General features: G+C 55.8%; 3 protein-coding genes across 4 annotated transcripts; all 3 read left to right on the forward strand.

Annotated features, from left to right (window-relative positions):
• Positions 1–685: 685 nt before the first annotated feature.
• Positions 686–17,616, forward strand: PPARD (peroxisome proliferator activated receptor delta). Of its 2 annotated transcripts, XM_074528353.1 has the most exons (8): positions 686–755; positions 3,284–3,370; positions 11,800–12,028; positions 12,675–12,826; positions 13,472–13,610; positions 14,176–14,378; positions 14,701–15,151; positions 15,548–17,616. In XM_074528353.1, exons 3-8 carry the CDS (start codon positions 11,899–11,901, stop codon positions 15,793–15,795), a joined length of 1,323 nt encoding a protein of 440 aa, XP_074384454.1. In that variant the 5' UTR covers positions 686–755; positions 3,284–3,370; positions 11,800–11,898; the 3' UTR covers positions 15,796–17,616. The 2 variants fall into 2 exon arrangements, with proteins under 2 accessions (XP_074384454.1, XP_074384455.1); XM_074528354.1 differs by lacking the exon at positions 3,284–3,370 and having other exon boundaries at positions 704–755.
• A 159-nt stretch (positions 17,617–17,775) lies between these two features.
• Positions 17,776–21,207, forward strand: LOC102074305 (uncharacterized). The gene is made up of 8 exons (XM_005492852.4): positions 17,776–18,555; positions 18,969–19,088; positions 19,185–19,471; positions 19,689–19,780; positions 19,872–20,092; positions 20,307–20,417; positions 20,508–20,631; positions 20,705–21,207. The coding sequence occupies exons 1-8, from the start codon at positions 18,485–18,487 to the stop codon at positions 20,858–20,860; spliced, it is 1,182 nt and encodes a 393-aa protein (XP_005492909.3). The 5' UTR covers positions 17,776–18,484; the 3' UTR covers positions 20,861–21,207.
• Positions 21,208–21,359: 152 nt separating this feature from the next.
• On the forward strand, positions 21,360–27,766 carry FANCE (FA complementation group E). Its single transcript, XM_026796835.2, has 12 exons — positions 21,360–21,448; positions 22,200–22,448; positions 22,870–23,479; positions 23,562–23,606; positions 23,873–23,950; positions 24,128–24,271; positions 24,351–24,474; positions 24,975–25,050; positions 25,198–25,264; positions 25,361–25,486; positions 25,593–25,687; positions 25,840–27,766. The coding sequence occupies exons 2-12, from the start codon at positions 22,225–22,227 to the stop codon at positions 25,841–25,843; spliced, it is 1,593 nt and encodes a 530-aa protein (XP_026652636.2). The 5' UTR covers positions 21,360–21,448; positions 22,200–22,224; the 3' UTR covers positions 25,844–27,766.
• Positions 27,767–27,883: the final 117 nt, after the last annotated feature.

Consider the following 27,883-nt stretch of genomic DNA (forward strand, 5'->3'; position numbering starts at 1 on the left):
GTGGCTGAAGGGACAAAGCGCTCAGTGTGCCCAGGGTGCAGGGCAGCCCTGGGCCGGGCCCACGCGGCCACGCTGACGCACAGCGGGGGCACGGGCACTGCAGGGGCTGCAGGTCAAACACATCGCCTGTGTCCCCTTCCCTCTGCTGGCACACACAATATATGATAGATCGAGGTGGCCCTGAGTGGGGTCCCTCGTGGGGTCCTGCCTGCTCCACACCATCCTGGCCAAGCCACTTGGACACAGGATCCCGCCGGTCAGCACGGGTTTTGTGGGCACAGTGAGCCCTTCCCAGCTCTGCCTCGAGGCTGGGTTGTTGTGCTGCATATCGAGGGGGCCGCGGTGCGAATTGCTGGGGGCGAAGGGGGTCACTAGCAATGCTTGGGGTACTTGGGCACGGAGCCAACTGCCCCCAGCCGGCGCCGCCGCCATCGCCATATTGGGCAGCCTTCAGAACGCCCCGCCCCCTAAACGCCCCGCCCCAGGTTGCGTCACAGGCAGCGCCTACATTTCCCATGAGGCCACGCTCCGGCCGCGGGGCGCAAGTGCGGGCGGCTCCCAGCAGGGGGCGGTAACGGTGTGGAGGGGGCGGGGCCGTTGCCGTGGTGACGCGGGCGCGAGGCCCCGCGGCGGCGGCGGCGATTGGCCGCGGGAGCGCGCGGGGTGCGGTGGCGTCAGGGCGTGCGCGGTGACGCGCGGGGCCGGGGGTGACGGGGAGGGAGGGGGGCGGCTGCACGAGCGGGGCCGCGCGCGAGGTGAGTGTGAGGGACCGGGGTATGAGGGGTTGTGAGGGGCCATGAGGGGATCTGAGGGGGTATGAGGGGCTGAGGGGGTGACAGGGCTGGGGCAGGGGGTGTGAGGGGCTGAGAGGGTGACAGGGCTGGGGCAGGGGGTGTGAGGGACAGGGCTCGGTGCAAAGGGGACATGGGTGTGGACAGTGCGGCGTGAGGGGCATCTGTGAGTTTAGGCTGTAGTTCCTGGGAAATCAGGCGGGACTGAGGACGGGACGTGGCCCACACGGGAGGAGGGTTAGGGGGACTGTGCCTGCCTGCTGTGCCAGGATGGGATGGTGGAGGGTGCCAGGGACTGCAAGAGTTTGGGGCTGGAAGGAGGAGAAGCAAGGATGGACCTTGAGCAGAGCATCTGGTGAGGGGCTGCTCCAGGAGAAGGATCTGAGAGTGCTTTCTTATCCGTCCTTTCTGCTCGTTCCACTCCCCCCCTGCCGTGGGATCCCAGATGAAGGACATGCGTGTGAGAAGGAGTCAGATGTGCTGTAGGATCTGGGCAATGCCCGTCATGGTGCTGCAGAGGGGTCTGAGCAGTGGCTGCCCCATGAATCAGAGTCCCAGGGCTGGTTGCAGTGTTGCTCTCTAAAACTGACCTGTGGGGTTGAGGCAGCCCATGTCTTGTTTCTTGTTTCTGCTCTGCTCTCCCTTCCTCCTGCCCTCTCCATGCAAGTCCCTCATTGCCTTCAGCAGAGTATCCTCTTCTGCTGCAGGCTGAGGTGGGAGTTTTCCTGATGACTTGCCATGTGTCAGCCAGGGACAGCAGAGGAAGCATCCAGGTGGGATGTGCTGGCAGGTTCCCTCCGTGCCCTGCTGAGCTGGTGCAAGTGTTGCCTTGTGTGCAGTGTGATGGGCATGCCCTGGCATTTAGCAGTGAATGGGACAAGGTGAGCCAGGCATTTAGTTTTAATTCTCAGATCTCTGGCAGCAGCAGAGCACTCTGGTCTGCAATGAGAGAGAGCTCAGGGTGTGATTGGCACTCCCTTCATGTGATTCAGCCCTCCTTGACAGTGTCAAGGCTAATGCTGTGTTACTGAATGGGGATGAGCTTTATTGCTGATGGAGGAGAAAGCCACCTCCTGATGTGCCAGTGGGGCTGGAATGGCTTTAGTGTTGTTCTTTGTCAGAGAGATTAAAGAGAAACTTTGTGAGGATTGTTTAGGAAAAACTGTCTTCCATACTGGAGGAGAAGGGATGAGGAACCCACTCTGCTGTGAAAGTGAAGCTCCTGAGGGCAATTTTGTGGCCCCACTGAGGCAGAGGCTGGTGCTGGATCCACACTTGGCAGAACTCTGTGCTGTCCTCAGCCCCCACCTCTAAACAAGAGCAATCACTGCCTTCAAGAGGATGTGGCTTTGACATCACTGATTGGGAAATCCTGATGTGATTGATGTCCAGTGCAAGGGGCTCGGGACGGTTTTTTGTATCTCACACTTGTGCCCTCCTCTGGATGTGCCTTGATCCTGTAGGGAACACCCTCCACACTCAGGCCACCCTCACCCTTTGAGGCAGTGGGTTCGTGTTCTTTTTCCGTCTCTCCTGGGCAGCTGCAGCTTCCATGTCAGTCCTGGAGGGATGTGCTGCACTGGGGGCTCACTCTCAGCACAGCACTCGCAGGTTGCTGCCCAGCTGCCTGCCCTGGTAGGAGCTGGTGATGCTGGTTTGTTTCTGATTTGTTTCTGATTTGTTTCTGATTTGTTGCTGCTTTGTTGCTGGTCCTCATCTGCCTTACAGGTTGTCCCATGTCGAGGGCAGCAATACAAAATGGGGCTTTTCATTATAGTGGGAGGAGCAGCTAAGCCTGGGTAATGTCAAGGAGGGTATGTGGGTGCAAATAGCATCATGTTCACATCTTTGTTTAATGTTTTAGTCCAGTTAGTCTGCATAACTGTCTAAAAATAGGACATATTTCCTCTAAGTCCTCTAGTTCAAAGCCTCATAAGCCATTTTTTTTCCAGCATTAGTCTCTTCCTTCTCTTTTGAGTCTGAAATTCATACAAGGCAAAGTTATCAGGAAAACCAAGAAGAGTGAATGAACTCTGTTGAATCCTTAAGTTTCAGCCACCCAAGAGGAAGTTCATTAAAGTTGCAGGAACTTTCTGGCAGCCTCTTGAAGGTGGATTAAGCAAGCTGGGTAAACAAGCAGCCTTGTGGCCACCACAGCCCTTTTCCTAGCATCAACTTTGTGCATTGTCATAAGAGCTCAGGGTCATCAGGCTCTGGCTGCAGGTGACTTGAGGCAGAGGTGACATCCATGGTGAGGGGATGGGGCTGTCCCTGCTGGGACACCCCAGGGTTTGCTGTCCCTCCTGCTCTGGGACAGATGCTGCCTGTGGCAGGGCTCCCTGCAGTCACCCTGGCCCAGGGTTCCAGCGTGCAAAAGAGGCAGTGTGTGTTTAAATTTCAGAGCTGCTGCTGGAGCCAGCCCAGCGCTCCCAGCAGCATAAATATCTGTCCTTCAGCACAGCCGTGGCAACTCGCTGTGTGTCCTCCTGCAGGTTGCTCCAGTGCTGGTGTCCGTGCTGACATGGTGACCCAGCGGTGGCTGTCGGCGCCAGGCGGACAGGGACAGCTGCTCTGCAGAGGTAACCCTTCCCTTTGCATGCAGGCCTCCCACCCAGGCACTTAGCACTGTTTCTGAAAACTTGGGGTAGGGAAGAGCAGCTTGCTTTGTCCATGATCTTAAACTTTCTTAAATTTAATTTTAAGTTTAAACTCTGTGCCTTATTTTTGTTCCATTTCTGAATGTGATCTTATGGATTACTTTAGGAATTCACTGTGAAGACCGTGGTCTAATCCTGTTCTCCTCAGCTGGCTCTTGCTGTCAAAGCATGGTGACATAACATTTCATTATTTCACTGATGTTTATGATGGAAATTGGCTGTTGTAGATGAGGGAGGGCAGATGAGATCCGGGGCTGCACGTGGGTCACCGATCACCCAACAGTCCCACACACAACCCAGTGCTGGTGCTGTTGGTGTGGGACACAGCTGGGCAGGCCGTGGCAGAGGCAGGACAGGGGTTTGGAGGAGGTGGTCAGCAGGGCATGGGCGGGCACTGTCCTGCCTGCAGAGCTCTGAGGGATTCCTGGAATCAGCGGTGCTGTGGCTGTCTGCTGTGGCTGTGGGTGTGTGTTTGCCTCAACACAGCTCTGAGGTGTTGAGCTGTTGTGGGTTCTGTGTCAGATTGGTGCAATGGTTACGCCATCTCTGTTCTGGTATTCAAGACAGACTTCCAAGGATCTTCACAGTGTGTGGAGAGGATTTTCTAATGAGCCCCGTGAGGCTTTGCTGATCAGAAGAGCATTGTTGTGCAGAATTCTTTCTGGCGTTGATGGGCTCTGTCTTTCTTGCGTGAAGCCTTTTGAAAAATATGTATTTTTGTACAGTACATCTTGTTGCCCTTTGGGGAATATTTCATCTGTGGCTATTGAATTATGGACTGGAAATCTGCAAATGTTCTTGGAGACAGAAGGATTGGCACAACAATAGACTCTTGGGCTCCTCTGAACAACAGAACCTGACATACAAATGATGTTTTAATTGGGTGAGATGATGTTACAGGGCTTATGCCTGAAAGGTTATTTGCTGTCAGAGCCCAGCCTGGCTTGCCCTGACAATGACATTTTAGATGTCAGGGGTTTTGTGGTTTGTACTGACTCTTTTGCTTAGGGCAGGAACAATCTGATAACCACAGATTCGTCGGGCTGCATTTCTGCTTCTCATCAGGTGCTGCAGAGTAATCTCTGCTTTTTCCAGAAGTCTCTCTGTTCAGGAATGCATTGCTGCAGTAATTTTGGAGACTTTGGGAAAGTCTGGACAAGCAGAAATTATTTCCATAGTGAGGACAAGTAAGATTTTTCTGTGGAACTAGTTTTATTTTTTTGTTAATTATTCTGAAGTGTGCTTGCCTTGGCAGAATGCCTGGGAAATTGCTTTCCCAAAGCAGGGTTTAGAGTGGAATGATTGATGCCAGTATGAATCCTTTTGGTCAAGGAGATTGTGAAGTGCATCTTCCCCAAAATATGTTTTGTGATGACGTTCACTGGAGCCCTGCTTGACTGCAGGAAGGGTTCAGAGCAGAACTCAAGATGTATCTTAGTTTCATTATGACTTCTTGAAATGCTTTAATATTCACTGTTTCAGTCATAGTGTCTGGAAAATGTCTGTGTTCTCCAAGGCTTAGCCAAGAGCTTGTGAACATCTGGGATCGTTTTGGCCAGGTCTGTTTGGCTTTGCAAAGGGCTCTGAATTTCTTGTGTATGTTGGGGTGCTTTCCTGGGGAGCTCACAGACAGGCTCTGCTCAAAGTTTTGAATTTTGGGGAGTCTGTGGTTTGCAGGGGAATCCTGACCATGGAGGAGGAAGTGGCAGGATGAAAGCACAGCACAAGTGTTTGTTCTGGTGCTGGGTGAATCCAGAACCCACCTCTGGGGCTGGGGCATGGGCACAGCCTGGTAACCCCCCTGGTATCCAAGCTGGTGCCATCAGGCTGCATTTCCTGACTTGTCTTGGTCTGGGAACTGGAACTTGAAATAGCAAAAACCAGAACATGCATGTTCAACCCTTAACAGATGTGTGGGTTGGAGACAGGGAATGGTTTTGGTGATTTGAAAGGGCAGATGAGCAGATAGGGAAGCATTTCTTTGATGGGCTGTTAAGACAGACTTTACTGCGAAACACATGCCTATCTCATTAGGACAGGCTTTGTCAGGCCTTTCCTGGCAGGGCTTGTGTGACATGGCTTCAAAATAAGCAATGCTTTGTGCACTCATCTTTTTGATGGGAACCTAAACTCAAATCCCTGTCCTGCCTGACTTGTTACAAGTGTTTTTCAGTGGAACTCTTGATTTCATCATATTGCCATCTGGGATATTTCTGAAAATGTCCAAATCAGCTTTTCACCTTCAAGTTGTTTATATGGGTTCTGCTAGAGATGTTGGCTCTTGAAAGCTGTTAACCCCACGAGGGCCGATGGTCAGAGACCCACATCTCTGAAAATACCATGTCCATGGGGTAGAACTTGTGTTGTGGAACTTAGGGACATGGGGATCTCTGGAAAAGGGCTCTTGCTGAGCATGAACTTGAGGAGCCTGCTGAGCTGCCAGCAGCTGGCTGTGTCAGGAAGCAGTAGCTGTTGCTGGCTGTGAGCTCTGTGGCTCACCCTGTACCCCCAAGACTGTGCCAAAGGCACGAGGATGTTATGAAAGGTGCGAATGCTTTGCTCAAGCATTTTGTTTTCTGGGGACTGAGGCAGAAATCCAAATGGTCAGAGCACTCTGTGGGTCTTGGCAGGATCACACTGACACGGTGGCTGCTCCTTTCCCTGCTGAAAAGGCTGGGGAATCTCTGTTGTCCAGGCAGCTATTGCTCTGTGAATGTGGCCAAAAATAGCAAGGAAACAGCATTCCCATCTCATTCCCTGGGAGGGTGTTGTACTAGTTTGTGTGGAAAAGCGATTCTGGTGTTCTCTGGAGGTTTTCTTGGGGGGATGTGTGCAGTCAGCCTGGGACCCCTCTGTTTTGCTGCCCTGTGGCTGCAGGGGAGCTGCAGCAGACCCAGCAATGTGCTCCATCCCTCTCGCTGCGCATGTTCCCGGCCCTGCTGAATCATCCAGCTTGGGCCTGGGCACAATTGCTCTCTGTCAGCTGTGTCCTGGGAGCAGAGCAGGGGGCTGGTGCCCAGGGTATTTTGCTAAAGTCTACAAAACCAAGTAGCACTTCTCTGGGAGTCCAAATGTAAACATAACAAAACTTACAGGCTGATGGATTTATTTTTTTCCTGGTTAATCCATGGGGTCTCAAATCTGTTGCTGCAAAGAGGAGGAGGCTTGCTGTTGGTTTTGTGGGCATTTTTGTGCATCTGGGAGCACTGGAAACAGCACTAAAGCCAAGGGGCCTGCTGGATGTTTGGCTCCAGACAGAAGGCTGCATGCATGTGTGTGATCCTGAGTGACTCATTGGCCCACTGCTGCTTTTCTGCCCCCATTGCTTTTCTGGGGAGCTGATTGCCCCTTCCAAAGCATGGATGGCACTTGCTGGTGTCCCAGTGACCCTGAGACTTTGGGGAAATCTAAGCTGGGTGCTGGTGTGTGCAGCACTGCCAAGCTTGGCCTCACTGCCCGCCAGCAGTGCTCCCGTTCACAGCCACAGCTTGTTCCACTCGCCGCTTTCCTGGAGTTCCATTTCAGTGCTGCTCTGGGTCTGCAGCACCCTGTGCCCACTGTTTGCCTTGGGAAGTGGTGTTGCTGTTACTGTGAGCTCCTCCCTCAGCAGCCCTGTTCTATAATTACTGATGTTCCTGAAACCAGATCCTTCCACGTGTCCTGCTCAGGTTCGGGAGGACAAGGGGTCCCTAAGCAAACTGACTGCCTTGGAGTGCAGCCAGGACGACTTCAGCAGTTTGGGAACACGTCATCCTACAGTGGTTCATTGAGTTCTGAGCCTCCAACCTCCTCACCTTTGGGATGCGAAAGGGAAGGGGAATATATCCCACACAGCCAGGTTTGCAGTGTGATCCCAAAGCATTGCCACAGTTTCACAGCCACCTCTGCTGTGCCCTGGGCTGTGGGGAGATGATCCTCTCTCCTTGCCAGACTTAATGATCTTCTCAAATAGCAGCACTTCTGTGCCATTTCAAGCTCTGAGAAGTCCCAGTGGTGTCACCTTTCCAGTACCTGCTTGTTTCCTGGCTGCTGTCCTTGTTCCAGTGGGTCAGGCCCACGTGCCCCTCCAGGCCACAGATACTTTGGGCTGTCCTGACTTGACCACTAAACACAAATACCAGTCAGCAGTTGGCAGAATGAGATGTGCCAGTTTACTTCCTGAAAGTCATCCTGGAATGCCTTGTACAGGAATGTACAAGGAGAAGATGGTCACAAGCAGTGCAGGGAGCTGATCTGGGGCTGGGCAGGCCAGACCTGCGAGTGTGACTGCAAACAGGTGTCAAAATCTGTAATGCAGGAATAAACAATGACACTTGGTGCTCATCTATTGCTCTGCACTTCCAAAACACGCTGTCTCCATGAACTAATGCAGCCAGGGAATGATCAGGAAGGAAGCACTGTTTTAAATCCTGGGTTTGTTTCTTTGTGGTGGGTTTTGGTTTTCGTTGGGTTTTTTTTCGTATAATTAAAGAAATTGAAGTAGGGACCTGACCAGATTTGCTGAAGGTCATGGAGCAGCACCTCAATTAAGAGCTAAGAACTGGGCAGCTCTTCCCTGCCTGCCCTGCTGCTGCCCATCAGCCTCAGAGCCTGTAGGGCAGGGAGTCCCTCTGCTGGGAAGCTGCTGAGGGATGATTCCTCTGTCTTCCCATCTCTGCCATCTCAAGATTTTGGAGCACGTCCCATGGAAGCTTGCTGCTGGAGCCAGGGATGGCTGCAGCTCCTGGAGGAGAGCAGCCTGGCAGACCCTGCTTTGTGCATGGCTGAGAGTTCAGTGCCCAAAGTCTGCTCTTTTTTCTGTGCCTGCAATACCTCTCAGAGTCTGAACAAAGCCAGCAGCAAGTTCCTTTTGGAGCAAAATGTCATGACCTGGTTTTGGGGACAGCATCAATCATGGTACAAAAAGAGAAGAATCCAGCAAGTTTCGTAACCTTTTTAATGAGCTGGGGTTATTTCCCCCCTCAGTGCCCAGGAAGTGGGTGAGTTCAAACATGCAATAGATGTGTGATTCATTTGGGCAAGCCAGGCTGCTGCAGGCAGCTGAGGGAATCTCCTGCAGCCTGTGTCACAAGTCCTGGAGTAATTAGCAGCAGCTAATGGTCATGGCAGCTCTGGCAGCCCCCCTGTGCTCAGTGAGCCCAGCTCACTCCTGGGGAAGCACAGGGGGGCCACACTGAGCAGCCTTGGAGAGAGAATCACAGGACTGGGTCTGGGGCATGGTGCAGCATCTAAGCAGATGCTTCAAGGAGAAAAATCTGTCCCAGAATGTCCATCCTGGTCAGTGCTGTGTGGGAGGGCTCTTCCTTGCTAGCTGTAGTAGTTTATTTTTGTGTGTTGCCTGCCTTGAGGCCAAGACTTTGAGTAAGGAAGGAAACACTCAGCTACTAAGTGCTGCTGAGATCTCATTGGCTGATGTGGGGGTATGCTGATCTTCCAGGAGCAAACATAAACATGTTTTCAGCGTTCCTCTCGCCTGTTTTGTACTCTCAGTTACCTTTCCTGTATTGCAGCATCTGCTTAGCTCTTATTTGGCTTTTATTAGTAGTAGCTGACGTGTAGGAGGAGGAACAGAAACTTGTACTTGATCAGCAGATCTTGGAAGCAGTGACACCACCTGAGGAAGTCACCAAAAGGTGGTCAACCAGCAGCAATCACATCTCCTTTGTGGATTCAGGTCAGTTTTTGACTGTGGATTCAAAATGTGCTGCACATCACAGTGCTGATTTCTCAGCTCACCCCTTCTGTTTCTTTTGGCTGTGAATTTTCTTGTCCAGAGGAATGAACACAAGCGAGGAGCACTCCCTTGAGTAATTGGTTTCCTTCTGCCATTCTTTATGACCTCTTTTACAGTACAGTTGTATTGACCAACTGCTTTGAGCAGATCAGCTCTGTGACTTGACTCTTGGGAGGTTTGGACCTTTCTTTGGTGCTTTGCATGGAAACTGAGCTTGGCTCCAGGGTCTGTGTGCTAATCAGCAGGATTGGCTGCCAGGGGAGCTGCCAGGCCACAGGGGCACAAGCTGTTGGTTGATGATCTGGAGGCTTGGATCTTGCTCAGCTCTGGAGAAGCTCTGCCTTCTTGCAGGGAAACCACACTGAGGATTTGTCTCCTTTTAACTTCTACTCCTGTTTTTTTCCTCTCCTGGTTGTGCCACGTCTCTCTCCCTGTTCCCACTGATGGTTTAGCTTGGCATAGATGCCAGCTTCTAGGAAAGACAAACCTGTTGCCCAGGCTGTTTGCAGCCAGCAGGCATCAGCCCAAGCCCAGAGCCAGCAAACAAACCCTCCCTGCAGAGGAAGCTGCTGGCTCAGCCAGGGTTACCAAAGCTCCTTGGAACAGGCATTGAGGCAAGGGCACAGCAAGTCATGAGATGCTTGTGCAGACATCTGGGGCAAAGCAGAGAGCTCTGTCTGCAGTGGGTTTAAAGCAAGGGGCTTGTGCTGGATGACAGGGAAAGGGAAATCTAATGAGCTGCTCATTAAGCTGCTGCAGGATGGATTTTCCACTGTAGACAAGCTTCTCCTGCCACAAGCTTACCCTACTAACTGCTCTTCCAGGCAAAAGTGTTTCCCTGATGTTGGTGTGATCATTTATATATAACCCTGAAAACAGTGCCGTTCATTCCCCTCCATCTCCAGTGAATAAGTTTTCCTGCCTGTCTGCCATGTCCCACTGCGTGGGATGTGTGAGCAGAGGCCAAGGATAACACAGCCCTTCAATGGTCCCTCAGTGCTGCTCTGGAGGCACGGGGAGGGAGCAGCCCCTGCCTGCCCTGCTGCCAGGAGCACAGTGTGCTCACGGTGCCACTCATGTGCCTCACCTGGAAACAAAGCCACCTGTCCTGCAGTCTGAGTTCCCAGTGTGGAGGGAAAAATAAAGCGCCCTCAGCCGCAGGAGATCAAAGTTCTGGTACAGCACGAGCTCCAGGGGTGACTTGTGTTCTGGCTTTGTGACGTGTTTGTGCTCAGCCTCCCACCTGCAGGTTTTGCTCTCTCCCTGAGCTGCTTCCTTGCTCTTTCAGGGAGCTCTGACCTTGATGTCTTTCCAGCAATCCAAGGAGCTGGCTGCAGCTCAAGTTGGAAGTGCCAGGTGTGAGGGTCTGCTGTGGGAGGGCAAACAAATCCAGGGAGTTCTGAGTCACTGCTGCCCTTGGCCAGCAAGCCCTGAGGTGGGCTTGGGCACGGGGCACAGACCATCCCAGAGCTTGGGGCTGCCCTTATACAAGGCCCCTGCAATATCCTGCATTAGTTTAGTTTTTGTCTGCAAATCGAGGCTCTCTTGGTTGAACCTGGATTTCAGTGGCTTTCCTGATGGGTATTTCTCCACTTAAAAATAACTCTCTTCAGGAAGTGGATGGAACTTTACATAAGATGTGCTTGAGATGTTAATTATTCAAGGAGGAGTCAGTTTAGGAAGTCAGATCCGGCACAGTTGGGAGGGAGGTGGGAACTGCTCTGCCATAGCCACGGTACCGGCGCTGCACCGTTTGGGTGGCTGGAGGTTTTGTGGGCTCTTTGGGATGGAGTAAGGCAAACAAGGAGAGGAAGTGTGTGGGGGAGGATGGGGCCGTTCCTCCCACAGGAAACCCGGGATTAAGACACTGCTTGGATTGTGAGGCTGTTGGGATTGCACTGCTGGAGCCCGTGGCTGAGCACGGCCCGGCAGCTGCGCAGAGCAGCAGCAACACGTTCAGCCCTGCTCTTGGCAGAGGAGCCAAGTGAAAACAAACACAAAGGCTGCAACTGGCAGCACTGACGGGAAGGAGTGTGAGTGCAGGGCTGACAGGAAGCAATCAGTCTTGCAGATGGCTTGCATGGGCCAGGGACTTCTAGCCACTGCCTGCTGCTGCACTGAGCCCTCTCCCCCAGTATCTTCCACCCACGGGCACAGTGTGCCCTGATCAGCTGCAGATCCCAACCCAGGCTCTGCCATGGCTGTTACAGAGGGTGAAGCCAGCCCTGTTTTGATCCTTCTGGAGGTGTTGGTTCTATCAGACCCTGGCCCTGGCTGCTACCATCACATCCCAGGTCACTGGTGGCTCTGGGGAACATTGTCTGGGACAGCATTTCTGCTATGGCACTTGTAAGCTGGGGACTTCCAGTCCCTGGGTGGCATCTGGGCTGGTTTGTGGTCTGCTGGGCTTTAAAAACAATTCTGTGAGCTTTTGCTTCCTTGAGTCCTACACATTGTTTATTCCACAGTGCAGAGGGGTCTCTCATTTAAATGGGCTCTGCTCTGCATGTCTCACTGGCCAAGGAGCCGGCTCAGAGCAGGAGTGGTGGGTTGGTGACACTGCCCTGCTGCTGAGCTGCTCCTGCAGCACTCAGTGGCCTCTCTCCATGTCCTGCAGGCTAGCAGGAACAGCCTGGTGGGGTCCATCTTGGATAGACGCGGATGATGCCAGAGCTATGACAGGGACTGCAGTCTTGGCACTGAGGGGTGATCAATTATGGAACAACTACAGGAGGAAGTACCTGAGGTCAAGGAAGAGGAAGAGGAAGAGGCAGTGATGGTGGCAAGTGGAGCCTCAGACCCAACTGGAGGACCAGACAGCTCGCTGCCTTCGAGCAGCTACACAGGTGAGTGGAGCCACAGGAGCTCATCCTGTGGAGCATCCAGGTGCCCACAGCCCCCAGGCAGCATGCCCAGCTGCAAGGGCAGATCTGTCCCTGAATGGAGTTCAGCTGAACTGAACATTTCACATTTTATTTGTGAAATAATGCTCGAAGTTATGGAGAGGCTTACTTCTTCCTCTGAGGTCACTGCATGTCCATTGGCAATGGGTTTTGGAATGGAAATTAAGAGGACAGGCAGGGAACATTGTGCTTCAGAGCTAGGGGCCTCCCAGGGTGCTTGAGAATGCTTCCTTGAACACTTTTTGGGGTCCTCAGAGCAAAGTGATTGTAAGGCTCCTCCAGAGCCCTTGATGTTCCAGCTGGGATATCCTGTGCCAGCAGCTGGCCAACAGGGGATTATAAAATCTGCTGGTTGGGGTTTCATTGCCAGGACATGAGTCCCAGAGGGAAGAAAGGAGCATTGATGTGGAGTCTGAGCTGCTGGGGCATTCTTGGCTCTGTTCATGGCATTTGCCTGCAGCCAGTGCCAGATTCCAGATGTGATACCAGGGGCAGGCAGGACAGGGCTGGAAATCAGCCCCACGGCTGGAGGAGCTGGCCACACCAGGAGCTGTGACATGGAAGGACGTGTCCCTGTGTGTGTTTGCAGACCTGTCACAGAGCTCCTCTCCCTCGCTGTCGGACCAGCTGCAGATGGGCTGCGAGGAGGCGGCGCTGGGAGCGCTGAACGTGGAGTGCAGGGTCTGTGGGGACAAAGCCTCGGGCTTCCACTACGGCGTGCACGCCTGTGAGGGCTGCAAGGTGAGTCCCAGGGACAGCTGGGTCCAGCTGCACCAAGCAGGGGTTAGGTCCCAGCAACTGGGCTGCCTCCTCACACAAGATTTGCAGCAAAACGGGGATTCGGGATTGATTGTAAAAAACAGCCTGTCTAGAATGGGGCAAGTATAGGCAGGCAGCAAATGCTGCCCTGGGAAGAGGGCTGAGACCTGTGTGGCCCAAACCTTGCCTTGTCATGCTTTGTTGTGTAAGGCAAATCCATCTGTCCCCATAGGGACCCTGAGTTTACTTTTAAAAATAGTTTGTGTGCTGCAGATCAGCAGTGAGCTGTGTATTTATCTCCCTGGGATCACTGGCTGCAGCTTGGATGTTCCTCTGGAATTCTTTCCCCTGCAGCAGATCCAGCAGGGTTGTGTTAGCAGCCCAGACCCTGCCAGACATTCCTGCAGGCTGGGGTTGGCCATGGCTGGTTCCTCCATCCCTCTCTGTGGGCTGCTGGCACAGTCACAGCACCAGGCATGGGGTGCCCCCACAGCTCTTCCTCTGCAGCTGGGATAGACCCCCAGAGAGACCCAGGGCTCCCCCTGCTGAACCTCCCTGCAGCTCCTGGGGATAACAAACCAGCCTGGCCCCAGACTCCATGTCCCCCTGCTCCCTCCCTGCCTCCAGGGTTTCTTCCGCCGGACGATCCGCATGAAGCTGGAGTACGAGAAGTGTGAGAGGAGCTGCAAGATTCAGAAGAAGAACAGAAACAAGTGCCAGTACTGCCGCTTTCAGAAATGCCTCTCGCTGGGCATGTCACACAATGGTGAGTGTCACTGCTGCCAGCTGGGTGACACAGGGCCAGCTGCCCTGCTGTGAAGGATGCCCATGGCCTGCTGTGCTTTAGCCCGTGGCTCTTCTCACTAGGGTATCACTCAAACCCAGTGCTTCAAGCATTTGACTCCTCTTCCCCTTTTTCTGTATGAGAAGGGGCTGTTCATTCCCCCCATGCAGTGTAGCTGCTGGCACGTGGCTGTCCCTTATGGACAGGCACCAAGGGAACTGGACACACAAATTGATTTTCTGTGCTGAGACTTTTACACTTCAGGTGTAAGAATCTCAGACCCAGACAGGCAAAGGTGTATATGTGGGAAGCAGGGTTTGAGCAGGAGCCAGAGGAATGGGATGGGAGACTGGTGTGAGGAAGCAGCAGTGGCTGTTTCATGCAGGTGTTAGTGCTGGAGGACTGCAGCCTGGAGAAGCATTGTGTTGTGTAGCTGCAGGTGTTCTCCAGCAGACCTGTCTGTCTGCAGTGGCAGAACAAGCTGCTGCCCCTCTGGATGCATCTCCTGGGGTGCCCCTGCTGTCCTGACCCCCAGTTTTGCCCCCAGCAATCCGCTTTGGGCGCATGCCAGAGGCAGAGAAGAGGAAGCTGGTGGCAGGGCTGACAGCGAGTGAGATTGGCTGCCAGAACCCACAGGTGGCTGACCTGAAAGCTTTCTCCAAGCACATCTACAACGCCTACCTGAAGAATTTCAACATGACCAAAAAGAAGGCAAGAGGTATCCTGACCGGCAAGGCCAGCAGCACCCCAGTAAGTTCCCTCCCAGGGCAGGTGGGGTTGGCCATGGCCAGCACGGGGGACTGTTCTCTGGGAGATGCTGCACATCTCCCTGCTGCTCTAGCTGTTCCACATGCAGCCAGGTGGGCTCTGCATGTCCTGCCCCTTGCTGGGCAGAAAAACCCCATTGCTCTGCACACTCGTGCTGTGGTGGGTGGGTGCAGATTACCTGGGCACTCTCAGCCCCAGAGGCAGGGCACAGCACAGGGACAGACAGACAGACATGACAGTCCTGAGCAGAGCTGGCAGCTCGAGTCCCCGCAGCAGACTCCTAACTTGCTTCTTGTCCAAGCAGCCTTTTGTGATCCATGACATGGACACGTTGTGGCAGGCAGAGAAGGGGCTGGTGTGGAAGCAGCTGGTGAACGGCATCCCCCCCTACAAGGAGATCGGGGTGCACGTGTTCTACCGCTGCCAGTGCACCACGGTGGAGACCGTGCGGGAGCTCACCGAGTTCGCCAAGAGCATCCCCAGCTTCGTCGGCCTCTACCTCAACGACCAAGTGACTCTGCTCAAGTACGGGGTGCACGAGGCCATCTTTGCCATGCTGGCCTCCATCATGAACAAGGACGGGCTGCTGGTGGCCAACGGGAACGGCTTTGTGACCCGCGAGTTCCTGCGCAGCCTGCGCAAGCCCTTCAACGAGATCATGGAGCCCAAATTTGAGTTTGCTGTGAAGTTCAACGCGCTGGAGCTGGACGACAGTGACCTGTCCCTGTTTGTGGCTGCCATCATCCTGTGTGGAGGTGAGCGGGTGCCCTCGGCCGTGCCAGGGTGAGGAAGAGTTCTCCCTGCTTAGAGGTGGTTCAGAGGGGGCTAGGGGAGCTGAGCTGCAGCTGGGCTTGAGGCCAGCCAGGGATGTCTCCGGGCCATGAGAGAAGAACTGAACACTTCCAAAAAGCTTCTCTGTGGAGGTGATGCCTGACAAGCTTGGACCAACAGCAAGGAATGCAGAAATGGCATCTCCTTCTCATGGGCTGCTGTGGGATACGTTGTCCAAGGGCACACTTCTCCCTTTTCTGGCTGACGAGGTTGAGTCATGGTGGGTGGGTTACAGTCCCTGGCTCCCTTTCCCCAGCAGCAGAGTGTACTTTGGAGGGGCTGCACCATGACCCTGCAGCTCCCGTGCTTCCTCTCCACAGACCGCCCTGGCCTGATGAACGTGAAGCAGGTGGAGGAGATCCAAGACAACATCCTGCGAGCGCTGGAGTTCCACCTGCAGTCCAACCACCCCGATGCCCAGTACCTCTTCCCCAAGCTGCTGCAGAAGATGGCTGACCTGCGACAGCTGGTGACAGAGCACGCCCAGCTGGTGCAGAAGATCAAGAAGACAGAGACAGAGACATCTCTGCACCCACTTCTGCAGGAGATCTACAAGGACATGTACTAAGGACTTGTTATTTATGAGAATGAAGCCATGGATTCCCATCAGGACTCTTTGTACAGGAACAAAGAAAACCCTTCCCAGTGTCTTCCATTTCTCCTACTGGAAACTCTTTTCTATGTGACCCTGACGTACGGTACATAGGGCAAGATGCCGTCAGGATTTGCAGGTGCCTCCTGCTCAGCCAGGGCTTCCATTAACACACACTAACAAATCTGCAAAGCTGCTGTTCCCCTTCCTGTGGCCCAGCTCTGGCTGCCCAGTTTACATGGCTCAGGCAGGGAGGTCACTGTGGGTGGGGAGCCCTGGTCCTTAGGAGGGCCAGGGGGGTGCAGGGGCCAGCAGGGCTGACAGCAGCACTTAGAGGTGTCTGTATTCTCGTTTGTTTGCACTCCAAGGACGTGGTCCTGAGCCATGAAGTCTGAAAGGATGTTTCTCTCTTTCCCAAAGAAAAGCTCTGGAGTATTTGAACACAGGTAGGGCTGTCCCAGAGGAGACCTCAGCTGCAGCCCCCCTGTGCTCTGCAGTGTGTTCCTGTCTCCCAGTGGGGCTGTGGGAACTCTGCCTTCCTGGGTGCTGGGTGGGAGCCTTTGCTCCTGGCACCCTCGTTCCGTAGGGAACATCTCCCTTGGCACCTCAGTAGGAGAGAGGCTGGGATGGGGAAGTAGGAGTGAAAGGATTTGACTCCTTAAAATTCACCTTCAGAGCAGAGGCACAGAATCCATGGCTTCCACAGGCTGCTCTGCACAGACCTGAGTTACAAAAATGGTGTGTGGAGGGTCAGAGGCCTTGAGCTGGTCAGGGTTTGGTGTCCTGCCTCAGTTTCCCCTCTGTGATAGAGACCTGGACTATCACATGCTGCCTGCTCAGAGCAGGAGCACGAGGATCTGTTAGTGCATTGGTTGCAGAGAACTTTGCAGCTGTAAATGCCAAGGATTTATAACCAGGGAGGGGGTGGTTGGGATGCTCACAATGAGCTGGAGCTTCAGTGAGCGTGGCTGTGGCAGGGAAGCTGCCAGTCCCCCTCTGCCCCCGTTCCCAAGAGTGGCAACAGCTCCAGGCCTGGAGGTCTGCCTGATCCCAGCACCACTCTGGGACTTTACCTCACAACTCCTCACAGCTGTAGTGAAACACCACGGTGCTGCCTGGGCCAGGCCAGGCCCCTGCTGTGGGGTTGTGTCCCTTGGGCTTGGGGCAGGGGGAGCATGGACCTGGCAAGGGCTCAGTTTCCCTTCCAGGATAATGAAAGTGGCACTTCCCTGTCTGCAGCTCCTGGCCCCCTGTGTCCTGAGCAGCCTTATTCAAATGCTGATATTCCCTAGGAGGGGTTGTGGGAGCAAATTATTCGGTTTTATTTTACTTTCCTCCTCTTCAGGGTAGCAGATTTCCCTGGTGCAATAATTCCTTTTAAAACCCAAAGGGGAAGAGCACTGGGCTTTCCCTCCCCATCACAGGGCTGGCCGGTCCCAAACCTCCCCCTGCTGCCACACTCCTCAGTTCGCCGTGCCTCAGTTTCCCTGCCCGCCCTCCCCTCCCTACCTCGCAGGGGTGTTGGGAATCACCGTTTGTGAAGCACTTTGAAGCCCTCTGGGGGAAGGCACTGGGGACGTGCATGTGCTGGTTGGAGCCCGGGGATTTGTCCCTCCCAAAATCCCGGTGCTGTCCCCACCCCGCAGTGCAGGACTCGTGCCCATCGCCTGGGAAACTTTTTGCTCTTCCTTCCTCGACAGTATAACAACCCTCAAACTGAAATGTATATTTTTGCTAGAAGTACAAACCTCCAAGTGTTTTTAATAATATAAATAGTGTCCACAAACTGACTTGACTTTAAATAAATCTGAACTAAATATTTAAGAACCTTTTAGCATCCAGCCTGTCTTTTTGGGCTTTCTCTCAGCACCTGGGTGCAGCTGTCCGTGGGAGAATTTCCAGCAGAGGTGATGGGATTTGCTGTGATTCCTGGAGCTCTGTAATTCCCAGATCTCATACCTGCTGCGGTTTTCTTGCCTGCAAACCTAAAGCAGCAGAAAGAGCCACTCATGAGCAGGATCCCAGCCTCAGCTGGAGGTTTGTGCCCCAAATGCTGGGGGTGGAAATGAGCTGAAAACACCGCGAGGAGGGGAACAATGAGCTCCGGGGTGTCCTTGGATATGATAAAACACCTGAGAATTTGCCTGGAGGAGCTGGAGACCCCCCAGACTCCCCTGTGCCCCGCTTGAGTGCTCTGGGGGAAGCTGTTCCACTGCTCCCCCCCTCTCCCATGCAGCTGGGGGCACTTGGGGCCGCGGTGCTGCTGGGCAGGGGTCCTGGTTGGGGACCCTCCCTGTGTGGTTACCCCAACAGGCAGCATTACCTTATCCAGCTCTTCCCAGTGTGATGGGGAGAGAGCTGAGAAAGAAGTGAAATCCACAGGCTGAGTTAAAGACAGGACTGAAAAGGAAGGGGAATTGTAATGCTAAAAGGATTAGAATACACGGAATTTCGTGCTGCAGGCTAGAGTGGTGCCCCCCTGCAGGCTCCTCGCTGCAGAGTCCTTGAATGAGCGTAAACAGCGCTCGGCAGTGGCTGCTATCAACTAGCCCGGGCATGTCCTCCGCCCCAAACACGTGTGCCCGGCTATTGGGGGAGAACGAGCCCAGCCGGACCCATAAATAGCGCTGGGAGGGGGCCCAGCCCCCATCACTGCTGGGGAGAGATGGAGGTGGGCTCCACGATGGCATCTGGGCCGCTGAGGACCGAGGCAAGCTCTCTGAGACCCCCGTGCAGGTAAGGGCTTGAGGATGGGGAGACAGGCTGGAGATGGGCCCTCGCTGTGGGGGTAGGGGGCGGGTTGGGATGGCCTTGATCCCCCTCCCCATTTCCCCATCCCCTCCGGAGCTGGGGGTGGGCGGCAGCTCTCCAGCCATGTCCCCAAACCAGGGGCTCCCCCCTTCTCCCAGCCCCAGCCCCCAGGAGAGCCCCCTGTCCTGGGCTTCCTTTGATCCGTAATTAGCAGGAGATTGGGCTGGATGGGGGTGGGAGGACCCCTGGCTCTGCCCTTGGCGAGGGCTCCCGGACACCAGCCGGGGGGAGGGGGCTTCCAAAATATGGCCCCCTCAAACAAAGCTGGTACCGGGGGGCCTCTAGGGCAGGGCTGGAGCAGGGTCTGAGCCCATCCACACTCCTCCCCTGGCCAACAGGAATTTTGCCCGCGGATTCTGCCGGTGGGGCCAGAGCTGCCGCTTCTCACACGACCGAGAATCAACCCGGGTCTGCAAGTACTTCCAGCGCGGGTTCTGCCTTTATGGAGAGCTGTGCAGGTAAGGAAGGGCTGCGGTGCCATGAGGGTGGGCTGGGAGCCTGGAGGAGCCATGCTGAACTGATGGGACCCTCTGTCTGTCCCTGGGCTCCTCCAGCTACCAGCACATCCAGGAAGAGTCAGTACCAGTATGGGCCCAATACGGTCTGATGCCTCACTGCCACTGCGGCCAGGAGCCTGGCACTGAGCCCACAGCCACGGACCACGACCACAGGGGAGCCCAGTGCACCACGGCCTGCAGCACGACATGTGTGGCCTTCAAGCTCCCCAAAGTGGAGGTAAAAGTGGAAGAGAAAGACAAGAAGAATATTCCAGCAGTTGGTAACATCCCCCGTGGGGCCATCAGTGGAGAACTTGTCCCCACAAAAGCTTGGGGTGCCTCAGGTAGGTGCTAGGCTGCCCAGGGGACCAGTGGGGTGAGATTGGGGTGGTCATGGTGAAGTAGCCTGTGCATGTTTCTGCCTATGACCAAGCCTGGGCCAGGCTGGGCTGTGGAGAGCTCTGCAGTGTCAGGACTGTCACTTGTCACTGCTGAGGCTGCACTCTGAGGAGCCCACCCTGCTCGCTGAGCTTTTCCCCTCTAAGAGCTCTCCTCCTGCAGGCTTCCTGCCACAAGGGCCAGCACTGGAGCCAGACTCCTCTGGCCCCAAAAAGGCAATTTTGGACACAGCGACACAGACTGACCCTGTAAAGGTGGGTTTGGGGTCTCCTGTGGCCGGGTGCTGGCCGAGGCCAGGGCAGTGACAGAGCCAGGGGGTTCCACGCTGTGCTGCTCTGCTTGCAGGTCCCTGCAGAGCCAGGTGCTGCGGCAGCCCCGGTCACCACGGCAGCGCTGAGAGCCCGCAGTGAGGCTGTGGTGTGCGGCATCTGCATGGACAGGGTGTACGAGAAGGCGCTGCCCGAGCAGCGGCTCTTCGGGATCCTCCCCAACTGCAGCCACGCCTACTGCCTGGGCTGCATCCGCAGGTGGCGCCGCAGCCGCGCCTTCCAGAGCACTGTCATAAAGTGAGTGGCCTTGGGGACCTGGCAGGGTGGTCACCGTTCCCCGTTCTGTGCCCTGAAATTCTTCCTTGGGACCAGTGATGTGGCTTTGGGAGTGCTTTGGGAACAGGCGCTTCTGAGTGGTGATGGGTATGGGGGTGCTGGGTGAGGCCAGGGTGGGTGCTGAGCCCATGCTCCCTTCTTGGGACACCCAACTGCACCCATCACCCTCATCCAGGGCCTGCCCAGAGTGCCGGATCCCTTCCAACTACTACATCCCCCACAAATACTGGATCTCAGATGTGGCTGAGAAGGAGAAGCTCATCAGCGCCTTCAAGGCACGGACAGGGTGAGTGCGTGGCACCGCTGCAGGTGGCAGGGCTGTGGGCTCCGTGCTGCTCTGGGAGCTACACTCACAACGATGCTTGGCATCCCACAGGAAAATCAGGTGCAAGTTCTTCCTGCGTGGCTACTGCCCTTTCAGATCAGAGTGTATCTACCTGCACGAGCTGCCTGCCGGCTGGCTGCGGCGGCACAGGCAGCGCCAGCTGAGGATGCCCGCGGTAGGTGGGGTGGCACATCCCGGGGCTGGGCTGGGCACTGGGGCTGTGCCTCATCCTCCCTCCCTTCCTGCAGGTGTTCCTCCCTTCTTCCTCGGAGAGCTCTGACGAGGAGGATGAGGAGCTCTGCACGCTCGAGTGGGCTCTCACCCTGGCCATGCTGGAGCCAGAATTTCCCCACTCAATTTATGGCCACGAGATGCTTCTCATCGACTTCAGCGATTCCGACTGAGCCGTGGGGACCACGCCGGGCCTGGGGGCTGCTTTGACTCCTGCCATTGTTTTGGGGTGGCTCCAGCTGTCCTGCCATTGTTTTGGGGTGGCTCCAGCCGCGGGGATGCTGCAGGGATGGGGTGGGATGGGGAGGAGTCTGTCTGGCATTGATGGGTGCACCGGGGGACACTCAGGGCACAGCCCCCCCTGCCCTTGCCCTGGTTGGTGCCCACTCTGCCCCACGGGTGGGGTGGGCTGGGTGCTGGCAGGCAGCGGGGGGGTCTGACATCCACGGGGGGGACAGGGCAGCAGGCGGGGGCACTGTTTTAAACTCTTTTTAGCCAAATCCGGGAATAGCGAAATAAAACGGGCTGTGTAATGCTACGTTTCCGGGTGCCTCTGATCTGTGGGCTGCGGGATTCACTCTCGGGGGAGGTGGGGGGGAAGGCGGTGTTTGGGTTGGAATTTCAGGGATATTTGCATCGTGAGCTCGTTTGCGCGCGGTCCGGTTGCGTTTCCCGGGGCGGGGCCGGAAGCGGCGCCTTGGGGGCGGGGACAGCGGGCGGAGCGCGGCGGGAACGGGGAGCGGCGGCGGGAACGGCTCTGAGTGAGTGTGCGGGGACAGCCCCGAGTGTGCTCGGCACTGACCGGGGCGGTGCTCGGGGCCGGGGGAGCCGCACCGGCAGCGGCCCCGGGAGCGATCGGCGTTGGGCCGGGGGTGCGGGGTTGCCCGCCAAGGGGTGATGGAGGGCACGGAGGGGACCCCCGGTGCTCTCCCGCATCCTCGGCTGGGGAGAGGTAGAGGCAGCTGCCCAAGCTGATGCCGGGGTGGGCGCCGAGCATGGACAGGCACGTCCTGATCGTCCCGTGCCTCCCGAGTGGGAGCCGTGTCCGGTCAAGCTAGGGTCAGCCATGTGATAAGAAAGTGCTTGGTGTGCCATTGGGAGTTAGATGTTTTCTTCTAGGTATAGGCTCAGTAGGAGTACGAAAACACAGGCCTGGATTATCGCTACCGCTACTTCTAGAATAGTTAGTAAGAAGACAATTAGTAAGGTAAGGAGTGAGACTGCTGATATTGTGGAGAACCAGGCTGTAGGAGCTGTAGAGATGAGCTGGGTGAGGAGGTTGTTGTGCTGTGAGCTTGGCTGTTGGGCGCACACCCAGTGCTAATGGGCGAATTATGAGCCTCATTGTTTCCATTAGGATAAGGGCGGGGATTAATGGGGTGGGGGTGCCTTCTGGGAGGAGGTGTGACCCGTGTGTGGCTGTGCCCTTTGTTTGTCCCCCGTGTCCGGCTGTGTCCATTGTCCGGCTGTCCCCCGGTGTGTGACCGCGCCCGGTGTCCCCGTGTCCCGCAGGCGCTGTGCAGCCCCGGCCGCAGCGATGGAGCCGCGGTGCCCGCCCTGGCTGCAGCTCTGTCCCCGGCCGTGCCGCCTCCTGCTGCTCTCGCTGTGCTCCGGCCCCGGAGGGGCCATGGCCGCGCTGCGGGTGCTGCAGCGGGGCGGGCCCCGGCACGGAGCGGGGCTGCCGTTCCCCTGGCCGGCTCTCACCGCGGCCCTGTGCGCCGAGGAGCCCTCGCTGGAGGGGCCAGAGGATGCCCTGGCCGTGTGAGTTGGATACATTTCTAAACTTCGGTGTTTGGCGGGAGTTTTGGGTGTGGGGTGCACAATTTTGGGTGTCAGGTGCACAACCTACAACTAATAGCAACCCAAACTGCCACTGCCCCTCTGTTCCAGCCTAATCAAAGCCTGCTTAGGATCATTCACCCTATCCATTCTCATCATCCTCATATCTGCATACAGAAGCAACCCATAGCCCTCAATCTTCATAAAAATCCACTTTCCCTGGTGCACTGGCCCATACATGAAGCTGGGATCATAGCAGTGACCCACTGGTGTCCCAGCTTGTATCTGCAAAAGCATCAGGCGCCTTCCCTTGCTCCCTGGTGCTGTGGGACTCTGTTCCACGGGGTGGGTTGGGTTCAGGACAGGGGCTTTGCTCTGACCACTCTCACCTCTCCTTTTCCAGCAAGCCACGGCTGCTGCTGCTGCCCGTTCTGTGCCAGAGGAACCTCTTCTCCCTGCTCCTGGTGGTGCAGGATGCAGTGCCACGGGACTGCCTTCACCAGCTGCTCCAGGCCTTGGAGAAGGATTCCCGTGTGGATCCCTGGGTGCAGGCACTGGGGGATCTGCTCCAGCAGGGACCAAGTGCACAGGAGAGCTCCCCACATCCCACTGTCCTGTCTGCTGGGTGCCAGCAGCAGCTCAAGGGCCTGTGCCAGAAAATTGCCCAGAAGAAACCAGAGAGACAAGGAAAGTTGAGCTGGTGCTTCAGCAAGCAGGCTGGTGCCCCTGACTCTGTGCCTCAAGGTGGGGAGCATAAGGAAGTGTCAGAGGACAGCCTGGAGGTGGACAGTGAGAGAGGGGGGAAGAGATTGCTGGAGGAGGAGGCATTTGAGCCTCAGGAATGTGGAGATGGGGCAGAAGTGGAAGAGGAGGTGCCTGAGGAGCCTTCAGGGGATGCATCTGCTCAGGGCACAGAGAAAGCTGCTCAGGACAGCTCCCAGCAGGATGCAGCTGGGGAGCCCAGGAGGATTTCCCAGACAGAGCTGGCAGCAGAGGTCCAGTCCTTTGTCCAGGTACTGAGTGGGGTTTGCTGTCCCCTGCCAGCCAGGGAGCCTTTACTGCCTGATTCCCATTCCTTCATCTCATTTCCCTCAGGTGCACGGACAGGGGCTGAAGATGCTGCTGCTGCAGGAGTCCAGTGTAAGTGGTTGCTTCTGTCCCTCTCCTGGAGCTGCTGCTCTGAACAGGCTGGTGCCAGGGCCTCAGGAGGGGTGGAGAAGGAGCTGGATTTCACAGATGGGGATAAAAAGCCCTGTTGGCAGCTCCTCTGGGCTTGGGATACCAACACCTGCCTGCACCCTGCAGGTGTGAGGGGCTGCCTGTGGGCTCAGTGCTGACAGACACAGGGGAAGGGAGAAGTCCTGGAGCTGTATTTTCTATTTTGGTTTGTTTGGTGCTTCACTCAGGACAGTGTTTCTCTCCAGCACCCTGAGCTGCACCCCCTTCCCAAGCTGAGCATCCTGAACACCTGCACCCCCAGCCAGGTGAGCCCCAGCACTCCTGCTGCAGCTGCTGTGGGGTCCTGCAGCTGTCCCTAATGCCCCTGTGCCACCCCAGCTCGAGGGGCTGTGCTCCTCCTAATGCCCTTCATGCCCCTGTGCCACCCCAGCTCAAGGGGCTGTGCTCCTCCTAATGCCCCTCATGCCCCTGTGCCACCCCAGCTCGAGGGGCTGTGCTCCTTCCTGCAGCTCTCCACGTGCCCCGAGCCCTCCCTGGTGCGTTTCTGCAGCTGGCTGCTGCCTCTGAGCCCTGCCCTCAGCCACACCAGCGCAGCCATCCTGGCCCAGCAGCTCTTCCTCAGGCGGGTACGTGCCATGGCAGCAGAGATTCCTGCTCCCTGTTCCCCTCTGCGCTGTCCCCACCTCCTCCCTTTTGTGTCCCCAGGTCCTGGCCCTCACCCAGCCGCCTTCCCGACACCTCATGGCTGCCCTGATGTCGTTTTGCTCCAAGTATTCCCATGCCCTGTGCCGTGTGCTGGTGGCTGCAGTGCTGCAGGGGCCAGGGGAAGGTGTGCAGGGCTGCTGGGAGCTGTGGCTCTTTGGGGGTGGCATTTGTCCCATGTCAGGAACCATGGATGCCTGGGGTTGGTTTTTTTCTGGGCAGGTGAACACTTGGGGGTTGGGATGGGAGATGGGTTTACAGATGGAGGGGAGGGCTGGCTAGGCTGGCTTCTGGCTTATTTTTTTTCCCAAAGGACAGTTCCCATCCCTCCGTGATTGGAGGGCTCCTGGCAGCTCCTAATGCTCAGGGCAGAGCTGCCCCTGTGCTGCTGTGAGGAGAGGGTGATCCCCTGCCACAGTGTTCCCTTTTCCCAGAGACTGGAACTGTTCAAACCATTCCTGCAGCTGGGCAAGGGAAGCAGGATTATCCTCAGCTGTAGGAGGGGGCACAGCATGGTTTCTGTCTGTCCTGTCTGGCACATACTCCCTGTGAAGAGATGCCAGGAAGGGCCAGGCACATCCCCATGGATTTGGCAGCCTCTGGAGGCTCTCCCCTGCTGCTTTGCAGGTGCTGAGCAGACCAAGCTGCTGTGTGAGCTGGTGGAGGAGTGCCTGGAGCCCCGCTCTGTGCAGCTGGTGCTGAGGTGAGGGGTGTCACAGGGCTGGTGAGGGGTCACAGGGCTGGCAGCTCTGCTTTGGCCTCACTCTCCAGCCTGCCTGGATGGCTCCAGCCATCTGGAGGCACCAGCAAGGCCACAGAGCAGCACCTTTCCTCTTCACTGTCCTTGCAGCCAAGTCCTGGAGGTGCCTTTGTCAGAGAAGCTCCTGCCTGTGCTGCAGGCTGTGCTGGGGCGGCAGGTGAGGAGCCCACCTTGTCCCACGGGTGTCCTTGGTGACTCCAGCAGTGCTGGAGCAAGGACCCACTCCCCATATCTGCCCCTGGGCCTTTTCCAGGAGATGCTGCCCCCTGAGCTCCTGGATCTGCTGGTCCGGACTCTGTGCCAGCAGGCTCCAGCCTTTGCCACGTCCCTGAACTTCGCCAGGCTGGTGACAGCCGTGCTCACGGTGTACCAGAGCCAGGTGAGCCCAGCCAGGGCTGTTCCTGCAGCTCCTGGGGCCCAGCCCAGAGCTCCCAGGTGGGCTCCTGGCGGGGCAGGGCCCTGAGCTGGTGCTGCCTCCACCCCAGGTGAGCCCAGCTCACAGGAGCAGCCTGGCTGCTGTCCTGGACCGGAGCACTGCGATGCTGAAGAAATCCCTGCAGGCTGTGCTGGAAGGGGCCAGGTGAGCTGAGGACAGGTCCGTGTCATGGCAGCCTCTGCACCCTGGGCTGCCCCAGGGTGGGCAAGCAGAAGGTGCCACCCCTGCCATGCCAGAGCTGTGCAGAGCTGGGGATGGCAGTGAATTTCCTCTTCTTGATTTTTGTCTTTCCTCAGGTGACCACCCAAAGGAATCATGAGGGGGCAGCTTCCTCGCGCAGAGGATGCAGCAGCAGCCACAGCCACCCTCACTGGGTCCTCCCTGCTCAGGTGGGACCCTGTGAGTGGGGTCTGCTCCCCACGGAGTGCCCAGGGCCTCCTGGCAGCACCTGGTCTGAGGGGGCTCCTGCTGGGCAGTGCCATCCCAGCCCCCCTCACTCCTGGGGCTCAGAGGGGTCTTGGTTGAACAATCCATGTGTTCCCATGAGCAACCCATGTGTTTCCAGGTGTTTCTGTGTGTGTTCTCCTGCCACACTCTACAAGGTGACCTGGCCCCCCTGTGATGGGGGCAGGACACAGCCCATGGAGAGCTTCCAGCTCCTGACTTCTTACTGCCCAAAACCCATCACTGGGCCAGGAGAGACATTGATTTGAGGCTGTATGGAGTTCATAATTCTGGAGTTACTTCACTATCTTGATTTTACCTCAGCTCATTCCAAGGCGCAAAAACTGTGCACGTCCACGTTCCTCCCCATAGCCAAGCGGTGCAGGCTGGGCTGCTGCTTTGTGTATCTGATCTGCTGGGATTTACAGATCTCTGGGTGCAGGAGAGCAGCATTTAACTGAATTCCAGCTGAATTTAGCTGGGAAATTTGAATGTTCTGCTTTAAACCCACCTTTCTTTCCTGTTTGCCTGGCCTGTGAGGGGCCCTGCTGTGTATGACACATTTCTGGTGATGATGACACTGCTCATGGCCCTAATAGTGCATGACTGCTCCAAGTTCTATCCTGTATTCTTGAAAGTACCTACTGGAAACCTCATCCAGGCACCTCCTGGTCTGAGAACTGGGAAGAAAAGGTTGGGACAGAGAACTCAGCTAGAGCTGAGGTTTCAGTGGAGGTTTTGAAGCCTTGCATATTGCAGGAGCTATTTAAAAATCCATAAACATCTCCAAAGGGAGAAGGTGAATTAGAACGTGCATGTGTGACTTGTGACTGCTCCAGCTTTGCTCAATAATGTTCAGATCCCAGCCAGAGGAAGGAAACTCTGAAGCATTAGGTGACACTTTTAAGGCTGAGAGCCAGGTTTTTTACATAACAATCTCTTAAGCTATTTTAGGTTGCAGTGGACTGATGAGGCTTCAAAATCCGCATTAGCCGGAGGATGGAAACCTCCAGGGAGCCGGATTGTTGATGTGTTTGCATTCCACTGAGTTTGTGGCTGAGTAAAGTGAAGCTATTGTAGGGCTGCCCAAAACACGACATAAATAGAAATTGTGCCATGATCATCAAAGGTCTGAGCCTGCTCTTCTGGCTTTATTAGGCAGCAGGCTCTGATCTTTGCAGTTTCCCTGCAGAGCTTCTCCCAAGTGGCCTCGGTGTCACTGTCCCCAGTGCTCTGCCTGGCTGTGGCTGTTGGTCACATGGAGGTGACTCCTGCCTTGTGGCAAGAGCCTTCCTGGCCCTGGTTTTGCCTTTGCCTAGTGACAAACCAGCCAAAAGCTCTGTGTTGCTCTGTATTACAGGGTGACAACAGGGTGAACTCTCTCCTTGCTGTGACCCCTGGGCTGGTAGGGATGACACAGTGACCTCAGTCAGCTGACGCTGCCTGTGCCATCACCTGGCACTGATGTGTTTGATGAAAATCCTTTTGCTGGGATTTTTCTTCTGAGAAGCCTCAGAACAGAAATGGAACCAATAACGATCTGCTGGCTGGAGATGGTTTAGCAACCGGGGCATCTTGGATTGGTCTCCTGTGCATTGCTTCTACTTGATGACCAATCATGCAGCCCCCGTGTAGGGGCTGTGAGCAGTCCCAGGTTTTTATTATTCATTCCTTTCCAGCTTTCTGATGTCTCCTTGCTCTTTTAATATAGTTCTAATAACTCATTTTCTTTTAATAAGATAAAGACCATAAAATATTAAATGAGCCTTCTGAAAGGTGGAGTAAGATTCTCATCTCTTCCCTTGTCCTGGGGACCGTCAAACAACACCACAATGACCAGCTTGAGCTGGTCTGGGCACCACCAAATAAAATATAATAAAATGTTTTAAAAGTAGA

The sequence above is a fragment of the Zonotrichia albicollis genome, chromosome 28 (genome assembly GCF_047830755.1).
Source record: "Zonotrichia albicollis isolate bZonAlb1 chromosome 28, bZonAlb1.hap1, whole genome shotgun sequence".
NCBI classification, from domain to species: Eukaryota; Metazoa; Chordata; class Aves; order Passeriformes; family Passerellidae; genus Zonotrichia; species Zonotrichia albicollis.

Excerpts from the sequence above, each read along its gene's own strand:
- PPARD (XM_074528353.1), top strand. The coding sequence starts at position 11,899 with ATGGAACAACTACAGGAGGAAGTACCTGAGGTCAAGGAAGAGGAAGAG. Across the intron at positions 12,029-12,674 it reads GCCTTCGAGCAGCTACACAG|ACCTGTCACAGAGCTCCTCT; the intron begins GTGAGTGGAGCC and ends GTGTGTTTGCAG. Across the intron at positions 12,827-13,471 it reads ACGCCTGTGAGGGCTGCAAG|GGTTTCTTCCGCCGGACGAT; the intron begins GTGAGTCCCAGG and ends CCCTGCCTCCAG.
- LOC102074305 (XM_005492852.4), top strand. The coding sequence starts at position 18,485 with ATGGAGGTGGGCTCCACGATGGCATCTGGGCCGCTGAGGACCGAGGCA. Across the intron at positions 18,556-18,968 it reads TCTCTGAGACCCCCGTGCAG|GAATTTTGCCCGCGGATTCT; the intron begins GTAAGGGCTTGA and ends CCTGGCCAACAG. Across the intron at positions 20,093-20,306 it reads TTCCAGAGCACTGTCATAAA|GGCCTGCCCAGAGTGCCGGA; the intron begins GTGAGTGGCCTT and ends ACCCTCATCCAG.
- FANCE (XM_026796835.2), top strand. The coding sequence starts at position 22,225 with ATGGAGCCGCGGTGCCCGCCCTGGCTGCAGCTCTGTCCCCGGCCGTGC. Across the intron at positions 23,480-23,561 it reads AGGTCCAGTCCTTTGTCCAG|GTGCACGGACAGGGGCTGAA; the intron begins GTACTGAGTGGG and ends CATTTCCCTCAG. Across the intron at positions 23,607-23,872 it reads TGCTGCTGCAGGAGTCCAGT|GACAGTGTTTCTCTCCAGCA; the intron begins GTAAGTGGTTGC and ends TGCTTCACTCAG.